The 21,316-nt window shown below is 35.2% G+C and overlaps 1 protein-coding gene across 4 annotated transcripts in view; it reads right to left on the bottom strand.

The window, feature by feature from the left end:
- Positions 1-21,316, bottom strand: part of INO80 (INO80 complex ATPase subunit) — a 113,280-nt gene that overhangs the window by 66,187 nt on the left and 25,777 nt on the right. For all 4 annotated transcript variants that reach the window (XM_072962657.1, XM_072962655.1, XM_072962656.1 and 1 more), the window contains 9 exons: positions 20,455-20,575; positions 19,178-19,392; positions 13,990-14,043; positions 12,961-13,164; positions 10,608-10,803; positions 9,660-9,727; positions 8,356-8,565; positions 7,800-7,880; positions 6,871-6,966 (listed from right to left, as the gene is read on the bottom strand). In XM_072962657.1, the coding sequence (XP_072818758.1) occupies positions 6,871-6,966; positions 7,800-7,880; positions 8,356-8,565; positions 9,660-9,727; positions 10,608-10,803; positions 12,961-13,164; positions 13,990-14,043; positions 19,178-19,392; positions 20,455-20,575 (1,245 nt within the window). The remainder of the gene's footprint in view (positions 1-6,870; positions 6,967-7,799; positions 7,881-8,355; positions 8,566-9,659; positions 9,728-10,607; positions 10,804-12,960; positions 13,165-13,989; positions 14,044-19,177; positions 19,393-20,454; positions 20,576-21,316) is intronic.

Below are 21,316 nucleotides of genomic sequence, written 5' to 3'. Positions count from 1 at the left end.
ACTGAAGAATAAAAACCACATGATCATCTAAATAGATGCAGAAAAGCTCTGAATTTTGGTAAAATTCAACCATTTATAATAAAAAAAAATCTTCAGAAAGTGGTCACAGAGAGAACATAACTCAGCACAATAAAGGCCATCTATAACAAACACAGAGCTAACAACATACTCAATGGTGAAAAGCTATAAAGCATTTCCTCTAAGATCAGAAACAAGACAAGGATGCCCTCTCTTGCCACTTTTATTCAGCATAATTTTGGAAGTCCTGGCCACAGTAATCAGAGAAGAAAATATAATAAGGAATTCAAATTGTAAAGGAAGAAGTAAAACTGTCCCTGTTTGCAGATGACATGATACTATACATAGAAAATCCTATACATAGAAAATCCTAAGATGTTACCAGAAAACTACTAGAGTTCACAAAAGAATCTGGTAAAGTTACAGGATACAAAATTAATATACAGAAATCAGTTGCATTTCTACACACTAACAATGAAATAGCAGAAAAAGAAATTAAGGAAATAATCCCATTTACCATCACATCAAAAAGAAAAATACCTAGGAATAAACCTACCTAAGGAGGCAAAGGACCTGTACTCTGAAAACTATAAGACACTAATGAAAGAAATTGAAGACAATACAAACAGACGAAAAGATATACCATGTTCTTGGATTGGAAAAATCAATACTGTTAAAATGGCCATACTACTCAAGACAATATACAGATTCAATGCAATCCCTATCAAATTACCAATGACATTTTTCACAGAGCTAGAACAAAAAATGTTAAAATTTGCATGGAAACACAAAAGACCCCAAACAGCAAAACAATCTTGAGAAATAAGAACGGAGCTGGAGGAATCTGGCTCCCTGACTTCAGGGAATATACAATGGAAAGAAGACAGTTTCTTCAGTAAGTGGTGCTGGGAAAACTGGACAGCTACATGTAAAAGAATGAAATGAGAACACTCTTTTACACTATATACAAAAATAAACTCAAAATGGATTAAGGACCTAAAGTAAGACTGAATACTGTAAACCTCCAAGAGGAAAACATTGGCAGAACATTCTGACATAAATGCAGCAGTATTTTTTTTTTGGCTCCATCTCCTAGAGTAATGGAAACAAAAGCAAAAAAAAATAAACAAAGGGGACCTACTTAAACTTAAAAGCTTTTCACAGCAAAGGAAACCTAAACAAAACAAAAAGACAACCTACAGAATGGGAGAAAACATCTGCAAATGACATGACCAACAAGGGGCTAATTTTCAAAATATACAAACAGCTCATACAGCTTAATATCAAAAAAACAAACAAATCAATAAAAAAAAATGGGCAGAAGACCCAAATAGACATTTCTCCAAAGAAGAAATACAGATGGCCAACAGGCACATGAAAAGATGCTCAATACTGCTAATTATTAGAGAAATGCAAATCAAAACTACAATGAGGTATCACCTCACACCAGTCAGAATGGCCATCATTAAAATGTTTGCAAATAATAAATACTGGAGAGGGTGTGGAGAAAAGGGACGCTTACATTGTTGGTGGGAATGTAAATTGATGCAGCCACCATGGAGAACAGTATGGAGGTTCCTTAAAAAACTAAAAATAGAGTTACCATATCCTCCAACAATCCCACTCCTGGGCATACATCTGGAGAAAACTCCAACCAAAAAGACACATACATCCCAATGTTCATAGCAGCACTACTGACAACAGCCAAGACATGGAAGCAACTTAAATGTCCATCGACAGATGAATGGATAAAGATCTTGCATATATACAATAGAATATTACTAAGCCATAAAAAGGAATGAAATAATGCCATCTGCAGCAACATGGATGGATCTGGAGACTCTCATGTTAAGTGAAGTAAGTTAGAGAAAGACAAATATCATACGGTATCACTTATAGGAGAACCCTTAAATAATGATACAAACAAACTTATTTACAAACCAGAAAGAGACTCATAGACATAGAAAACAAACTATGGTTACCAAAGGGGAAAGGGGGGAAGAGGGATAAATTAGGAGCTTGGGATTAACAGATACACATTACTATACATAAAGCAGATAAACAACAAGGACCTACTGTATAGGACAGGGAACTATATTCAGTATCTTGTAATAACCAAAATGAAAAAGAATTTTTAAAAGTATATATAACTGAATCACTTTGCTATCCACTCAAAACTAACACAACATTATAAATCAACTATACTTCCAAAAAAGAGACACAGGGCTCTCAAAACAAAAACTGTAGTTCAAGGAGGAGGGATTCTGATAACCACCACTTTCTAGGCCTTAAGCTGGGAATCAAAACATACACACTGGTAGTAAAGGTAAACCATACATACACTTGCTTTAACAGGTACTGAATCTCACCTTCAAATCATCTAAATTCCTGACTAGGTTAAGAGAATTTTGGATTATTTGTGTCCCAGGAAAAAAACTTACCAGGGCAAAATAACTGAAATAAAACCCAAACACATAATAATCCTCTCTCAGGAAGAAGGAAACAATATTCAGAGCCCACAATCATCTCTAGAATTTTTCCTGTATAATGTCTGGCCAGACATATGGAAACACTAGATCATGACTAAAAACCGACATGAAAAACAGATAAAAGAAACCCACAGAACATGGGGGTTCTCAAACCAATGAAAACACCAGAAACAGACTTTTTAAAAATGCTAATTTGTTCATAAAATTAAAAGATTGAGAATTTCAATGGTACACTAGAAACTATAAAATAATCAAGGGGAATTTTTAGGACTATAAAAAATACAATAATTAAAATTAAGAATTCAATGATGAGTTCAGCAGCAGACAGATTCAGCTGAAGAGAAAATCAATGAACCAGATGAGAGGTTAGAGGGAAATATCCAGATAAAGCATGGAGAAACAAAAGACTGTAAAATTCAGCACTTTTTCTGTGATGTTTCTAGGTATGACTTTCTTTTTATCATTATAGGGCTCAAAGTGCTTTGAATCCATAGCTTGATGTCTTTTGTTCTTTGGAAAACCTCAGCTAGATGGAAGCACAAATACGCAGGAAGGAATGAAGATAAATGAGCACAGTGAATATGCAAGTAATATGAGTAAGTCTAAATAAATTTAAAATGTATAAATAATAAAAAATGTCTCGTGGGGTTAAAATATATACAAAAACAACAGCATGTAAGTCTAGTGAAGTGGATGTAGTTAAAGTCTTTGTGCTGTTGGGAAAGTATTAGCAGTATTAATTTCTACTATTTTTGAAAAGGTTAAGAGTGCATGTTGTATTCTCCTGGGTATCTACTGAATAACTGAATGAGTATATAATTAATAAGCTAAGAGGGGAAGGAAGAAAAATCTAATCAATCCAAAAGGACCCAAAAGGAGAAAAACGGAAAGTTGATCATGTTAAAGAAGTATAAAGGAAAGAGCAACAGATTTAAACACAATATATCAATAATTACATTAAAAGTAAGCATAAATATTCCAAATAAAAGGTAAGAAATACACCTTAAATATAAGGATAGAAAATGGTTAAAAGTAAAAGGAAAAAAAAGATACAATGCAAAAACTAACCAAAAGAAAGCTAATTTATCAATGTAATATAAAGGTAAATAGATTTTTAAAGGTAAAAAGTCTTAGAGAGGAATTTCATAATAATAAAAGGTTTAATTAACCAGGAAGATAAAATTATACATTTGTACACATCTCACAGACTCAAAAGCAAAAACAGACAGAAGAAACCAGAAATGGATAAATCCACAATTGTAAATATTAACACACCTCTTTCAGTCAGTAATAGGACAGCAGACAAAAAAATCAGTAAAGATACAGAAAAGCCAGCAAGTTAACAGATTTGATCTAATCAACATATATGCACCACTGTACTCAACAACTGCAGAATACCTATTGTTTTCAAACACAAAGAGGACACTTATAAAAACTGATCATACGCTGGGCCAGAAAAGCAATGCTCAACAAATTTCAAAGGACTAAAATCATACCAAGCATATTTTCTTATCACATTGGACTTAAGCTATGAATAATACCTTAGATCCCTAGAAAATCATCCTTTTTTTAGAAACTAAGAACTACACTTTTAAATAACCATGAAATCAAATAAGAACTTGTAGTAGAAAATACAGAGTATTTTGAATTTTAAGATAATGAAATATGACACACTGAACCTTTGGATGGCTATAGTCATGCTTAGAAAGCAATTAATACCCTTAAATACACATTTGAAAAAGCTGAAAATCAACAATCTAAGCTCTATCTCAAGATGTTAGAAAAAGAAAAAAGTTAACAAAAAAGGAAATAAGAGTAATAAACAATAAAGCAGAAATAAATGAAGTAGAAAACATACAGAATAGCCAATTTCAGGAATGAAAAGTGTTACATTAACTACAGAAAAAATGTAAATCTTATTTCATGGGAAAAAGGAGGAGGTCGGAGGCACTGATCATACTAGAACCATAAAATAAGTGTTACTCAGATACGTGCCAAATAAAATAAACTTTCAGTGGTTATCATCATAGATAAGTATCTTTTGAATGCTATCAAACTATAAACCTGAGCAGTTATTTCTAATTATGTTCTGTAGGGAAGTAAAGACATTTGACAATCTAAAGCAGTAATGTAATAGAAACAGTGAATCAACGGAGTAGAGGTCATCAAACTTTTCCTTTAAATGGCCAGATATTAAGTATTTTTAGCTTTGCAGGCCATATAGTCTTTGCCACAACTACTCAGCTCTGCTGCTGTTGTGAGATAAACAGCACATAATCAAAGGTACGACTGTATTTCAATATGTATGTATTTAAACTTCATACATCATTTGCTATGAAATATTGTTCTTTTTTAATCAACAATTTTAAAATGTAAAAACTATTCTTAGCTCACAAGCTATACAAAAGAACAGGTGGTGGATTCCTCAATAAGTTAAATATAGAATGAGTTAGCAATTCCTAGTTATATACCCAAAAGAACTGAAAACATGATAGGTCTTAAACAAAAACCCGCACATGAATGTTCATAGCAGTACTATTAACAATAGCCAAAAGGTAGCAGCAACCGAAAAATCCATCAACAGATGAATGGATAAACAAAATAAAGGATACCCAGATAATGATATATTATTCAGTCATAAAAAGGAATGAACTGCTGATACAGAGGACAATATGATGGGCCTTGAGAAAATTTCTAAGTGAAAAGAAGCAGCCAGACACAAAAGGCCACATATTGTAGGATTCCAGTTATAATATTCAGAATAAGCAAATCCAGACATAAAGCGTATTTGTGGTAGCCAGGGGCTAGAATAAAAGGGGAAAAGGGAGTGACAGCTTAATGGGGAGGGGATTTCTGTTTGAGATGATGATAAAATTCCGCAACCAGACAGCAGTAATCATTGCACCACATTGTAAAGGCACTTAATGCTACCAAACTGTACACTTTAAATTGGTATATTTTATATTACATGTATTTCATCACAATAAAAAAAATGGGACGAACAAGTGGCAACTGGAATTGGCCCATAGGCCATATTTTACTGGCCCCTAAACTAGAGCTTCAAAAGGAAGCTCAATATGCAAGTGACAGCTCAGTTTCAGGCATGGGTATTAAGTCAAGGGAGAGGTATCAACGATATAAGCAGCACTACATTGCCATCTATCGGCCAGTGAAGGAAATAATTGAAAACTTTAGTGGTTTGGAGGAAAATTTTAAGACTTTTCAATTTCCTATTTATTCACTATGTATTAAACAACAACAATGAAGAGCAGAAAAAAGATGAGGAGCTCTATATTCCATATGGAAACAACTCTAGAGAAAATATTCAACAAATTGCCTTAAAATGATCTCACCTTCTTAGAAAGTTAAGAATGAGTCAGCCAAGCTAAAAGCCATACAACTTACTGTGCCTTGTAAGCAGTTTCTCTAAGTCTACAATCCAGTTACAAAGGTGGGGCCACAGACACAAAGATGCCCTAAAGTAGAATATCCCAGACATGTCCTATTTCTTAGACAGTATAACCCAGAAAAATACCTGCCTCCCTTCTCTACCATATTCCACGTCCTTTTAGACTGCATGGAACCTATGATTATTTATGGAGATCAGAGAGATCATGTCAATATCAGTTCATACATAATCTCCATAAAACCCTCCTCACCATGCAACTTCATTATTATATCTCTTCAGGGACAGAACACATACTTAATTCATTTCTCCCTTTTACTTGCAAATAATATAATAAATTCTACTCATTCTTTCTTCCATCCCGACAACTTTCCATAATTAAACCCCCATTTAAATCTTGTCCATGAATGATGTAACATACTTCCCTGCTGATCACTTCTTATCTCAACCTCAATTCTACTCCTCTGAATTATTTAAAATCAACTTTAATATTACGTATTTTAGACATTATAATCTGGACCAAGACTGAAGATCTGTCTTTGGAATATCAGGAATATGGATCATTTATTAATATATTTGGGGAGGACTGTGAACAACAATGCCATAAATTACAGTATGACTTGCCAAACTGGTATGATTTGCCGAACTCTACATTATACTAGCAAGGTAGGTACTTCCTATTATGGCAGTACAACCAGGAGCTTCAATTCATGTGGCCAAATGCAGCAAATCACTCAAATTGGACTTTGGCTTTCTCACTTATAAAACATAAGGATGTGATACACTCTCTAATCGCTCTAATCAGGAACTTTGATAGGAAATGTATGCAAGGTTATTGTGGGAAAAATGCAAGAAATTAAAAACTACTATGAGCAATTTAATAAGGAAGGTAGCAAAAGAAGAGTCAGAAAGTTTATTTTAAAGAGGGAGAGAATTTTTTGTTGGATTGATTTTTACCTTAAATTTAGGAACAAATCTAGTAAACTCCTGGTGCCAATTGTTAAGTGTAGAAGCAGGTGAAATTATTAAGAAAGGTCCCCAAATGTTTTCTCTCTGCAACAGAAAAACTGGGTTAGTTAACTGCAGGAAAACTGAAGAAATTTAATTCAAAATTATAATTAACAACAAGAGCAATTTAACATTAGGAAATGCATTATAACAAAAGAAATGGTTCCTATCTGCACACTCAATATTAATATCCTATGTTAATAACAAAGGCAAGGAAGTTGCTCTCACACACCTTTAGAAAAAAATACCAAGCAATCACTGCCACTCCCATACCTCTTACAGATCCTAATTTATATCATTCACAAAGCACTTATGACATAGTGACTTGCATGTGTTATTTTCCCTTATACTACATGATCACAACAATTTTACTATTATTTAATTGGTATGAAGCTCTTTGCTTTTTTCAAAATGCTGTAACACATATTTTCTCATTTAATTCTCACAAAATTCCTGTAAAATTAGTAATTATCCTAACTTTGCAGAAGAGGAAACTAAACCTCAGAGAATTAAAGTGAAGTCAAGTCAAAAGAATGTTTAAGTGAATTGTCCCAAGTTTACACAGCTGGTAAGCAGAGTTGAGATGTGAACCCAGGTCTTCTAATCTAATGAACTACAGTGTTTTTTGCCACTATACTAGTGGTTCTCAACAGAACAAGGAGTGAAACCACACAGGCTCAAAATTTGTCCTAGTCTTCTTGAAAACCAAAACATTTCAGCACACTGTGTCACCTTGTGAAGGCCTTGAAGGCAAGGAGCAAGTCCTACTTTCTTGGTATGCTAGAGTCTAGCACAATGCTAGATAATAGCTGATTCTTAATAGAACATGACCCTAGACAGACAGAGAGGCAGATGAAAAGACTGCATGCATCACCCACCTCAGCCAGATGGGCCAGAAGGGCAATACTCTGTACTGTTTTACCAAGGCCCATTTCATCTGCAAGAATGCCATTGATACCCTGGAAAAACAAAATACACATAGTTAACACCTCTCACGTTGCATTACACAGGGTTCAATCTACTGTCAAAAAGAACTAATCAAAGTGTCAGACTGGTTCAAATAAAAGTGACTAGAGATATCGAGCTTCAGCACTATTACTCACTGCTGTAATGATTCCTTTTGCCAATTTCACAGCTACAACTCTGAATCATGACACATTAGACAAATGGGCCAAAGCCAGTTTTTCACCTAATGTAACCAGCACAAAGGCAATCAGGTTTATTAAGACCACGTAAGACAAACTATACGATATATTTTCCAATAAAATCTCAGAAACACAGAGACATCTTTTTGATTCTTACCAAAGGCCAAGCTTTTAAAATCTAAGTGAAATCTAAAACATTATCTTGTGCTCATTTCACAATACACTGAACCAATGGTTTTAGGTAAACAGAAACAAAAGAGAATGGGTATGACATAGTTCTAAAACTCACCTGTTCATAGAGGTTTGCCAACCAATTCATGCCTTTCAGCTGATAACCTTTTAATTTGCCATTAAAAATTGTAGGCTGTGGAATATCTTCACCAGCCCGGATAGATGGGTTTGCCAGGCTGTAACTCTCCCCAAACCCAGTGCCAGATTTGTTTGCTGCCCGTAGGGCAGCTGCTCGACTTTCTTTTGCATCTTCATCGAATGACCTTGTCTGGAAAACAAATGTACATTAGAAGAAAAATATAAGAGGAAAATAATTAAATTCAAATAAAATTCATAATGATAACATACCTATCTGGGGCTAGTTGAAACCAACTTTCTGATAATAAAATATGATATATCATATTATATATAAAGCATAATACAGTTGACCCTTGAACAACACAGGTTTGAACAGCATAGTCGACTGATACGGAACTTTCTTCACTAAATAACATACTATAGTACTACATGATCCTGCACTTGGTTGAATCTATGGATGTGGAACTACAGATACAGAGGGTTGACTGTAAACTTATATGCAAATTTCTGACTGCAGGGTGGGTTGGCACCCCTAACTCCAGGAATTATTCAAGGGTTAACTGTACATTAAAGGATACTATTAGTATTTTTAAAAATTAATTTAATAATTATAGTAAGAATATGCTTTTGATAGATAGACACTAAACCATACTATATAATTACTTGCTTCATCAAAGAATTTATTAAAGATTTGATATAAAATTTGTTTGGTTGGAGATGGTGGGAAATACGTTGAGTTTATCTCTACCCGTGACTTGGATCCTGTCAAAGTTACCTACGGGCTCCTATGCAGTATAATAAATTGTGTTTTCTTTACTTTATTTGATCTAACTGCAGTTTCTTTCTGATTTCGTTAAACATCACTATACTATGAATAAGCAAGTTTTTTTTTACTGAAGTGAAAGAAGGTACTAACTTAGCAGTTTTAATGTATATAGCTTTCTTAATAAGCAAGAATGTTTGTGATATTTTCCACTAAACAACCATGATGCATTTCACATTGTATTACCCATGATTATCCAGGAGGATAAAAGAAAAAAAGAGACATACTGTCTTAGCTTCAATCAACACATTCCTAAAGCTTAGACAAGTGAATGCTTGTTTTCTATCTTTCCTCAAGTATTCCTACTAAAATAGAGACACAGCTTCCACCCAAAAATAAAAGCAGACACATACACATTTGCCAAGTTTTTAATTGAAAACATGATTAAAATTAAAGGAAGACCACCTAAGTAAAAGGTTATGGGGTATTTCCAGGGCCTGTTACAGTTCACTAAGACTCACCCGAGCTTGATGAATATGGTAAGCATTTTCAGCATTCTTCAGGGCCTGGGCTTTGAAGTGGTTACTATCTGAAAATGAAAACAGAGATTATCACACCTCATTAACTGATCTCCTTCCAAGATGCAATTCACACTAACATATGTAGATCCCTGACTCCCACATTCTACTCAGCTCTAGGTTCACAGAGAGTGAAGGAGGATAAACAGCTCAAATTACTTGACAGAGGTTAAGGACTTGGAAGTGGCAATGGAGGCAGAAGGCTGCCATGGTCTCCAATAGCCAAAGCCAGCTCACAAAAACCACCAGGAGACTGCACCAGTATCTCAATCCTGAGTTTCTTGCATGAATCAATGCCAAAGCCAGGAAAAGCAAAGACAGTGAGGATTCAAAACTGTAATACACTTATGCTGGGTGACACTATTCCAAAAGAAGAAATAGAGAATGTGTAAATTCCAAGATACTCTGAAGGACTCTCATTTTCTCTAATTCTTACTCAACATGATCTTAACCACTATTCTCTGTGATATTCCTCTCAAAGTTTCCTCAATTCCTCCTCCCCTCCGTGGTTACAAAAATATCAACACTAAACAGTCTCTTCTCATGCTTGACTCACATCATCAAAAATCTTGTTATGTGTTATTTCCTCTGCTGAGATATGTTCACTGAATCCTTCTGATTCAGTACCTTTTATTTCTACTAACATATCAAAACAAAAAATATTCTCAAATTTGCAAGATTGTATAACCACAGCTTTTACTTTTCAAATTCTATATGCTTGTTCTATAGAAACATTCACACTTTCCTTACTCCAATAAAATAAATCCCCCTTTACTGATCTACATTACCTACTGATCAAGATGAAACCTGTAAGAATTAATAATGAGTATAACCTAAGATATGAAAAAATGTTGGGTATTTCCTTCCTCTAACTCTCAATTCGGAACTCACCATAATCCTCCTGGGTGATGTTAACTACCACTCCTCCACCAATGTCAATTTGTCTCTGGGTAGAACTATCTTCCAGTTTCCTTAGGATTTCTTCCTGGATCCCATCATGACCCATGTCTCGTTTTCGACTCATGAAATGGGCATACAACTCAGTCTGGGTGATTAGGAAATTAAGTTTTCGCTGCTGCCTCTTGGCCTAATAAGGAAAAAAGTTGAAAGTGAAAAGAGAGTCAAATCATCAATCATACACAAGTGGCAGTGAACAGAATTCATTAAACCTATCCCTAGTTTGCATACAATTCTTTTACCTCCAGAAAGGTAAAGACTGCAAATGAACAATTTTATTACAATGAAGTCAGTGGTATTACAAGCAAGGAATAACCCTCATTTATAGTCTAGTAATAATCTATGTTTGGCTCTCCTTTACAACACAAGATCTTTTCTCCACAGGCTTCTGTCTAGAATGCTTATTTCTTTATTATATTACTTTTCTACAGTGGTGCTGAGATACCAACTAAATTCAAACAACATATTTTATTTCATGACTTGGTTACTGGTAAATACACTGTACAGCTTTATTATTCTGAAAAACATAAATGTGTTAAAAACCCTTCTTTATCACCAAAACACGAAATAAGTGAAGAGCTGTGAATTACTCTGAAAGTCAATGTGAGAGGCATCTGACAATAAGAAGCCCACTGAAGGAAGGAAACGTTCCCAACCTATAGTTCACCTGTGATGATGATAGCTACAAAACACGAATATAGACCAAACACATACGCACAAAGACATGTACTTTAAATAAAATATATGAGAAAACTAAATTCAAAGTACCTCTGAAATAACCTGGTAAGGAAAATAATCATTGTGTCAATAAAAATCATTCTTCAAGATAAACAATAAAACGAGTAAATAAATGATCCAAATGACTGAAATACATGAAATACAGCACACACAATAAATATCAAATCAGAGTCATTATTTTGCATAAACTATTTTATAATAAAATCCACATGAAGTATATCTGATTTATCCTTGATCCACCTCCACAAAAGAAAAACAATAAAATAAGGAACATGGCCAAGAAAGGACGTTAAGTCCTGAAGTATGCTACATAAAATTATACTTTCTCCTTAAGGTTTTATAACACTTCAGCCAGATTCAGATTAGAAGAAAATCTGAAAGTATGGGAGAAAACTGAGTTCATAACGGATATAAATGTTCATGTTTCAAAGCTAAAGTAATATCAAGAAAATCTTTCTAAATTAAAACAAAAGAGTAACATTTCCCTTTACTGTAAAGAAGTCAACTATTACATGTTTAAATAAAGAAGGCAAATTAAGGGAACAAAGATCCATCAAACATGTTTTATCTCAAAAATTCAGAGAAAAAGACACATCAACAACCACAGATGAAACTCTCATTAGTTGGCTATCAACATAATTGAGAGAATGTCTCACAAACCTAGATCATAAGCCAAGCCACTTGCAAAACTTCAAAATTTGTGACTAACTCTCAAATGTCTCTAAACTCAGTGAGCAAGTATTTCCAACAGCATCAAAGGTTTACCAATTCAATAATATGTTTACCTATCTTGCATACAAAGATACAAGTTACCCAGGGACTTAAGAGAACTGGGCAAAATCCATGTTCCCTCTTAAAGGCATGAGACAAGAAGGAAGACCAAGAGCTTAAAAGAGGTTCCACAGCTCTGCTGTGACAAAGGAAGTACTTCCTATACCTGAAAGACAACATCCAATCCTTTGATTCCTTTCCTTCTCAGACTTCAACTTTCCTTCCACTCATCACAAAGGATTTACCAATGGCAACACAATAACTTTGTCCTCTTAATACTCAGCCTACACCAGCTAATATCAAGCTTAGAAAGAGAACTGACCAGCAAGTTAAAACAGCAAAGTTGGGAGGTGGGTCTCAGAAAACCGTGCTAGGTGTCCATTGCCCCTATCTGGCCCTAAATTTTGGCAATCAGCCTTGATCTTCCAAACCAAAATTACAGCCAGCATATGGGGCCTATCTAAGTTGTAAGCGGTTTTTCTTTCATTCATTTCTCACCCCCCTCCTTTTTTTGTCCTCCAGAAATACACAAGAAAATAAAGCTACAAAGAATAAAGGAAATTAGCACAGAAGAGAGGTAAAGGCCAGGCAGAGAGCCTTACTAAAAGAATAAAACCAGAATTGATTTACTGAAGTAAAATCACTATCCTTAGAGTTATGTCTTAAAATACTTTTTCAGTGATTTCATTGGTTAGATTTATAATTTATGAAATGCAAACCAATCTCCTGATATGGCCGCAGCAATTACACTTCTCAAAATTTCATGCTACTGCCCTACCTCCCGCATTTCCTCATCCAACTTCCGCTGCTCCAAGGCTTCCTTCTCTGCACGTTTGCGGTGTTCCTTCTCCACCTTCTCATACTTCTTCCAGTATAGAAGCATTTCCTTGGTGAGGCGGCGGGCACGAGGTAAGGTCTCCTTACAGTTCTTCTGGGCCTGCAAGGCAGCTCGACGAACCTCCTTCATGCATTGGTGGGCAAGCTGCAGACAATGACAATGTTATTACAATGCAGGAGGACCCAACACCAGAGCCGGTTTTCCCCAGGCTCTAAATCACAGCATTTCTGTTCAGTGCACACAGTCCTCCTATGAACACATCTCTTTCCCTCCCAATCTGATTAGTGTTCCTGTACAGCAATGGGAGCCAGTTCCAGACAATGAAGTAATGCAAGGGATGAGAAATCTATAGACATACTGCCTTTTCAGAAGGTGAAAAAAAAAGTATAAAAACCTAAGACATTCTGGGGAGTTACAAAGTGGTATCACATACACTAATAATAATAGCTGTCAATGCTTATCATATGGTAGGCACCATTCTAAGCTTCAAATACTAAACTGCTTCATTCTTCACAAAAACCCTATGAAGCTGGTTATTACCATCATCCTCATCTTATATACAGATGAGGAAATGAGGATAAGTAACCTAACCAGCCCAGGGAAACACAACTAGTAACATTACCTCATTTAATCCTCACAACTCTCAAAGAAAGTTGAGTTAATTCCCTCTAATGGAAGGTATTAATACCATTATTTCTTAGATAAAGAAAATGAATACAGGATGATTCTGTGATCTGCCCAAGGAATTAGAGTGGGCTATAGTTTTACCCAAAAATGGTCTGAAAACCAGAAATGTGAGGAAAAGCATTTTATTTATAAAATGGATTGAGAATATTTAGGAACTCTCTTAAGTACTATTAGATCCACTATCAACAGGTCACAAGAGAAAAGAGCAGCAAGCATGAATCTAAATAATAAGAACATATTCCAGCAAAACACAAAATGGGAAATACAAAACTACAACCTTACCTTTCGGCTATTGGTAAGAAACAGGTTACGAGCTGAGGCTTTCTGCTTGTTGGCCTAAAATATTTAAAAACAGTATTTCATTTAGGATTCCTTTTTTTTTCTTTTTCTTTTTCTTTTTTTTGGGGGGTAGGTAATTAGGTTTATCTATTTATTTATTCCTTTTGGTGAAGGTAACAGGGATTGAACCTGGGACATCGTCATGCTAGGCACACAGTCTACCGCTAAGGTATGTCTTACCCCCTAGGATTCCTTTCTGAAATAAGATTGAAGAGACTGACGCTGTCTTTTATTCAACTCCTCAAAAATTAAAAAATAAAATGTCAAGTCAAGCATATGCGAAATACATTACTTCTAAAAGTCATTCAAATATACTGACCAGACCACATATAGAGCTCCTAAAACAGCATTAAAAAGCATAAGCTGGGGCTGGGACTGCCTTAAATAGTTTTCTGTTTACTTCTGGAAAGAATTTAAGTTGTATTTAACACTTGAAGCGGACTAGTAAAACGTAACAACATATCCTAACCCTAGCACCACCGGGATTAAAACATTCTGCTCTCTAGTGCCAACAATCAGTAAAGAAACAGATGGCAGGGCACTCAGAAGCAAACACTGTTAGGAGAAAGGTAAACTAGCCTCTCAGTTTGTAAATACTGGAGTCCCAGCCCTATCTCCAGCCAGGGCTAACCTGCCATCTACTATTACTTAATTTCTGTCACCACCTGACCTCATCTTCTTCAACAAAAATTCCAAAGCAGACCTAACAGAAGATGACTTAGCAGTCCACAACCCAGTCTTGAGCTGCTTATTATGTCTTCCACTTCAGTTTAAAAAAAAAAGCCTCAATAAAGAAACCTGATTTTCCAGGATGGTCCATTTATGTGGGAGAAGACACAGAAGAGGCAGAGCTGAGTCGCTTTCTATTAAAGAGCTCTCCTCCTAACTCTAAAGTAACAGTGAGTTCAAAGTCATACAAAGGGCCTGAAAGCCATTTCTATAATATTCCTACCCGAGGCTGTCTGCTTAAAGGAATTTCTAGGCCTCTTATCAAAGACTTTCTCTAATTCTTAAGCAGCTACTGCCACTTTAAAGAATCTCAGATATTCCTATTGAATTCCGTATCATCAGAAGGACATTATCTGAAGCCTCTTTGCCAGATATGAAGCAAGTTTTCCCCTTTTTCCATCACCAGAAAAATGCAAATCAAAACAAAAAGAGATGATCACCTCAGTCCTGTCAGAATGGCTGTTATCAAAAGGATCACAAATAACAAATGTTGGAGAGAATTATGGAAAAAACGGCACCCTGGTACACCATTGGTGGGAATGTGAACTGGGGCAGCCACTGGGCTAATATAATTAGCGATTTGAGTAACTTTCATGTGATCTGCCATATAAATGTCTTCTTTGGAAAGAAGTCTATTCAGGTCTTCTGCCCATTTTTTGATTGGGTTGGTTGTTTTGCTTTTTTGATATTGAGTTGTATGAGCTGTTCTTACAAATTCTGGATATTAACCCCTTGCTGGTCATATCAGTTGCAAATATCTTCTCCCATCCTGTAGGTTGTCTTTTCGTTTTGTTGATGGTTTTCTTTTGTTGTACAAAAGCTTTTGAGTTTAATTAAGTTCCAGTTGTTTTTTTGATTCCTTCTGCTTTAGGAGACAGATCCAAAGAAATATTGCTACAATTTATGTCAGAGTGTTCTACCTGTGTTTTCTTCTAGGAGTTTCATGGTTTTAGATCTTACATGTAGGTCTTTAATCCATTTTGAGTTTATTTTTGTATATGGTGTGAGGAAATTGAACTAATTTTAGAGCTATAGAAAAGGTGCAAAAAATAACAGAGTTCTCTTACAACTCTCCACCCCTGCTTTCTCTAATTTTAGCAACTTAAATAACCACAGTACAACTCTTAAAGAACGGAAATTAACACCAATAAAGTATTAACTAAATTATAGGCCTCATCCGAATGTCAACTTTTCCACTAATGTCCTTTTATTATTTCAGGATCTTATACAAGATCTCACAACACATTCATTTAGTTGCTCTTCTCTTTAATCTCTTCCTGTATGTAACATTTCCTCAATCTTTCTTTTTCACATCCTTGACACTTTTGAAGAGTTATTCTGTAAAATGTGGTTTTCTGATGATTGGAATGACATTATGATTTTGGCAAGAATATCACAGAAATGATGTGTTAATGATGTGATCTTCTCAGGGAGTCACATTAAGGAGTTCATGGTGTCAAAATTTATACTAGTGATGTTTACCTTGATCATTTGGTTAAGGTGCACTCTCTGACAGTTTTGAGTCTATGCAGATTCTGTTTCTCCTCTAACTTTTGCCCTCTAATTTTAGCATTCATAAATGGATCTAGTCTGCAACTACTATTACTACTGGGTTTGTTTTGCATAAGGATATTCTCTATTTCTGTCTTTCCTTCTACACTTGCAGTTCATACTGTAAGGAAGAGTTGTTCCTTCTACACCTCATTTATTTGTTTATTCAATTATTATAACAGTATGGACTCACATAAATACTTCTTTTATTCTATGAATTAAAATCCAGTATTATTATTATTTATTTTGTTGCTCAAATTATTCTAACTTTGGCCTGATACCTCTGATTACAATCAAATTTTGAGCCTTCATTTTAGCTTTCCCCTTTCCCCTTACTTAGAACTTTTCTTCAGCAGTGAGAAACTGGTTCTCATCTACAATACATTTACTTATTTGTTCAATCTTAGTATACACATAAAGTAGTTTCAAAATTGTTAACACATACCCGCATGAGAAACACTTTTACTGTGTCAATCATGGTATTTATGTTTAGTTCTTTTGGTCTTTAGCCTTATATATCCAGTCAAAATACTGTTTTTCCTCAGTTGCTTCGGTAAGTTCTTCCTTCCCCACTCCCTGCAACTTGACTATGTTACTCATTTCTAATAAAGTTCATTTGTTTCTGTTTTCTATTCCCTTTTGCCCACACATCCCCTCAGCCTCCCTCTCCCCCAATATCCTGGTTGGTTTAATATTTTCATATTGGTGGTATGTCAGAAATATGTGAAATATTACTATGGTTCTAAAAGTCAGCCCTATGCAAAACGTATTCAAAGACTCCTTCCTCCTCCTCATCATTGCTACCCCGTTCCCATTTCTTCCTTTCTTTCTACCTATTTCCTACCTGCCCTCTATAAGAAATCAATCACTTCAATTTCTGGTTTAGCCTTCTGGAATTTCTTTTGTATGAATGAGCAGATATTTGTTTTGCTTCGTTTTGTGGGGGGAGGTAATTAGGTTTACCTGTTTACTACTTCTGGTAGAGGTACTGGGGATTGAACCCAGGACCTTCTGCATGCTAGGCATGCACTCTACCACCGAGCTATACCTTCCCCCATGAGCAGATATTTCTGCATTTTCCTGTATTTCCTTTGTGCTCACATAAAGAGTATGTTTACTTTTTTTGTGTTTTTGCCTCTTTCACTTAACACTATGCCCTAGAAATTACTCTGAGTCAGTTCAGAGAGGTCTGCCCCATTTTTTAACAGCAACATACTGATCCACTTGATAGATCCCACCATCATTTAATTCAAGCCCCATATATGGACATTTAAGTTGTTTCTATTACTTTGCAATTGCAAATAATGCTGTAATGAATAACTTTGGTTCCATGTATTTTTGTATTGTTGGTTTAGCTTTATGGTAGATTCCTAGAAATGGAAGTGCCGATTTGAAAGGTAAGTGCATTTTTAGTTTGCTAGGTCTTACCAACTTTCCCCCCAGCACAGTTCTAATTTGTATTCCTAGCAGTAATGTATGAAAGCACCTGCTTCCCCAGAGCCTCCTTAACAGAATGTGTTGTCATTTATGTTTAATTTTTGCCAGTGTGATAGATGACAAATGGTTCTAAGTGTTATTTTAATTTGTATTACTTCAATTACCAGGTACTTTGAACCTTCTTAATATATTTGAGAGCCACTTTTATATCTTTCTTTGCTAACTGTATATTCATGACATGTTCCCATTTGCCTACTGAATTTGTGATCATTTATCCCTCAATTTTTAAGAGTTCTTTCTATATTAGAGACAACAGCCCTTTGATCATAGTATTCAATGTAAATAATTTCTCCCAGTTGTCTTTTGTCACGCAAAAAATGTATTTTTATATGGTCAAACTTACCAATATTTTCTTTTATTGCATCTGGAATGTTGAGTTACAGTTACAAACGCTTTTACTACACAAAGGTTAAACAGAAATGCAATCATTTTACTCTAATATTTGTATGGTTTCATTTTTCTACAATGAGATCCCCAATCCGTTTGGAGAATATGAGATACAGATCTAATGTTATCTTTTTCAAAATGGCTATCTAGTTGTCCCAGCACCACTTACTAAAAAGTGCTCTAGTCTTTTCTGCTGGTCTCTTTGCCTATTCATGTGTCAGTACCATACTGTTTTAATTGTAGAGATTTTATAGTATATTTTAATGTTTGGAAGACTTTTTTACTGTTTCCCTAGCAATTCTTGCATATTGACTTTTTTCATATTGAGTTTAGAATCATCTTTTCTAAATTCATAAAATATCCTGTTCATATTTCTATTGAGATGATACTCAATTTATAATGAGGCAATTAACCTGATAAAACACAAACTACTGGTGAATCTAAGGAAGGATATATGGACATTCTTTGTATTATTCCTGCAACTTTTAAGTTTGAAATTAGTATATCAAAATAAAATGTTATCAAAACCAAACAAATTAAAAGACCAAAAAGAATGCTTATACACGTTTTTCTTAAATCATTCACATTTTCTTCTAATGCCTGTGATCATTCAATCACATTCTATGAATTCTTTAAGAAACACATCTCCACCATCGTATTTTAATTTCCTCTATTATCACCTATCACTTTGCTGTCAAGTCTCTATTGCTGTATGTAAGAAAACAGTATTCCTTCCTCAAAGAAGTTTCTGGGTTTTTTTTCTTGGCCAACAATTAATTATCTTGTGAATTTGGATCAAATTCTAGAAAAGAAGTTAACTGGAGAGGGTACTATTCAGGATTCTCTGAATTCCAACAGATCAGTTTTCATTCTGAATGCTGTGAAAGTATCTAGCTCTCACAGCTTGTCTTTGGAGGGCAGGCAGAGAAATCATTCTTTCACCTCCTATCCGGAGGTACTCACTTACCTTTGGTAGTTCCTTTTTCACAATGCTGAGCCATACTTTCCTTCGACGAGCATTAAGCTGCTCAATGGATAAGTGCTTCTTCTTGGTGCCAGGAGGAGGTGCATCATGAGAGAATTTGGCAAAGACTTTGGTCTGGTGGTGGTGGCGACGAGGGGATTCTTCAGAGGAAAGTTCTTCGTCTCTTCGCCTTTTTTTCTTCACTTTTTTCAACTTAGCTGCAAAAGAAACAGACTCTTAGGAGGTTGCATTTCTTCCCTACCACAGGAGATAGCCACAAAACAATCTCATCACTTGTAAGAAAATTCAAGGTTCTTTCCTCATTCCACCTGAGAGTGGGAATGTTTACCCCTTTCTCAATTCTGCTCCGTGAATATTCCAAAAGGAAGATCACACTACTTTGGAGAAGAACACTGGATACTCCCTCTGTTTACATGAAAGAGAAATAGAAGAGAACCTAAGAACTGCATTTTTGACTCTAACAATAGGAAAGGAAGCTTATGAGGTATCATGAGCTCAAGTAAATATCAAAAGGAAGGAAACCAGGAACTCAATAAAGGAAGGAAATGTTTCTACTTGGTGGCACTGTAAAGTGACTAAAGAGAAATAAGAGAGAAAGAAAGAAATGCATTAACTGATACAACACTAAGACCTCTGAAGAGAAAATCATACATGAAACAAAAACCTAGTCTGAGGGGGATGGTGGAAAGACGAGAAACTAGAGATAAACAAGGAGGATGTGGAATAAAGAAGGGAAGAAGCCTGAAAAGAGTGTTTCTGAGTAGAGTTCAAGCCTTTTAAGAGAAGCTTCTTGGAGCTCAGTAAAAGAGGAAAAGATATTTCCTGGCAAACATGCAAACAAACACTACAGAAGATAATGAGGAAGTGATCTATTTTAAATCACTACATACTGCAACAATTATAACCTATTCCAAATACTTTAGGTTACTCTTCATATTTCCCTGTGCATAACCAACTTCTTCCTGTCCCAGAACATTTTCAGTATTTGGAGAGTATATATAAGAAAAAAGGAATAAACGAATTGGCTTAAACCTCTGACTGGGAATCTATAGTTCTTACATCTTTATAATTTTAGAAAAGATCATAAACCAAATACAAATTAAGGTTAATAACACTTAGGTCTAGTAATCAGATAAGGCAGACTAGTTTTCAGATAAAGAAAATTTCTACCACACGAATTATATTCAAAGTCTAAATGTACAACACACAACCCTGAAACTAAGAACAAGTAAAGGTAGAAGACAGGTCAATATGCTCACCTTTAAGTTTCTTTTCCTCCTTGAATTTCTTTTTTTTGGGTCCAAGAAGGTGCCGTTGTTGTTCATAGAAAGGGTCATATGTGGAGAGCAGGCCTGCACTGTAGTATTGGTATTGCTGCAACTGAAGCAGGCAAAGATAATGATGCTTACAAGGGCCTGTCTTTGTTCTACAGCACAGTCTTCAAATCATCTTTACTAAAGAAAGCTGAGCCAGAGAAAAACCATAGGTCCTAAATACAGTATTCCCACAAAGAGATCAATAAAGATTTAGTATATCAAAGTGAATTATTTCCTTAACTTCAAAACAAAATGGGTTCATCAGCTATGCACATGGCAAGGTTGTTGGAAATTTAAAAACAAACAAAAATATCCCTTCATGATTCTAAATCTCTACCAGGATATTTACTTTGTCATTGTATATACATCACAGCAGAAGGTCTCCTCTGGAACTCATCAATAAGAAATAAACCATAATTCTAAAACCAATAGGTCTTCAGATTTACTAAGGTTTCTGATGCCTGCTTTCTTGGCTCTTAGTCTTTTATACTTGGTTTCAACAGTCCCCATCCATCCCAAATTTCCAATCTCTCAGGTCTTCTCTCTTCACCTGCCACTAAATAGCCTGGAAAACAGCCTGGTAGTTCCCCCAAAGGGTAAGCATAGTGTTACCATATGACCCAGTCCTTGCTGCCAGAATTCTAACATACGAACAATCTATTTTAGTCTGTCCAGGAATTAGTTAATCTTTTCAAACATATCATTTAAATTGACCTCCAAAGCTCAAATTTTGTCTCACATATTACAAACGGGTAAATATGAACATAAATAAAATTAGGTAGTTCAGTAGTAAATCTCTTTCCTG

The sequence above is a fragment of the Vicugna pacos genome, chromosome 6 (genome assembly GCF_048564905.1).
Source record: "Vicugna pacos chromosome 6, VicPac4, whole genome shotgun sequence".
In the NCBI taxonomy this organism is placed as follows: Eukaryota; Metazoa; Chordata; class Mammalia; order Artiodactyla; family Camelidae; genus Vicugna; species Vicugna pacos.
This window is presented reverse-complemented; position numbering and strand designations above follow the sequence as displayed.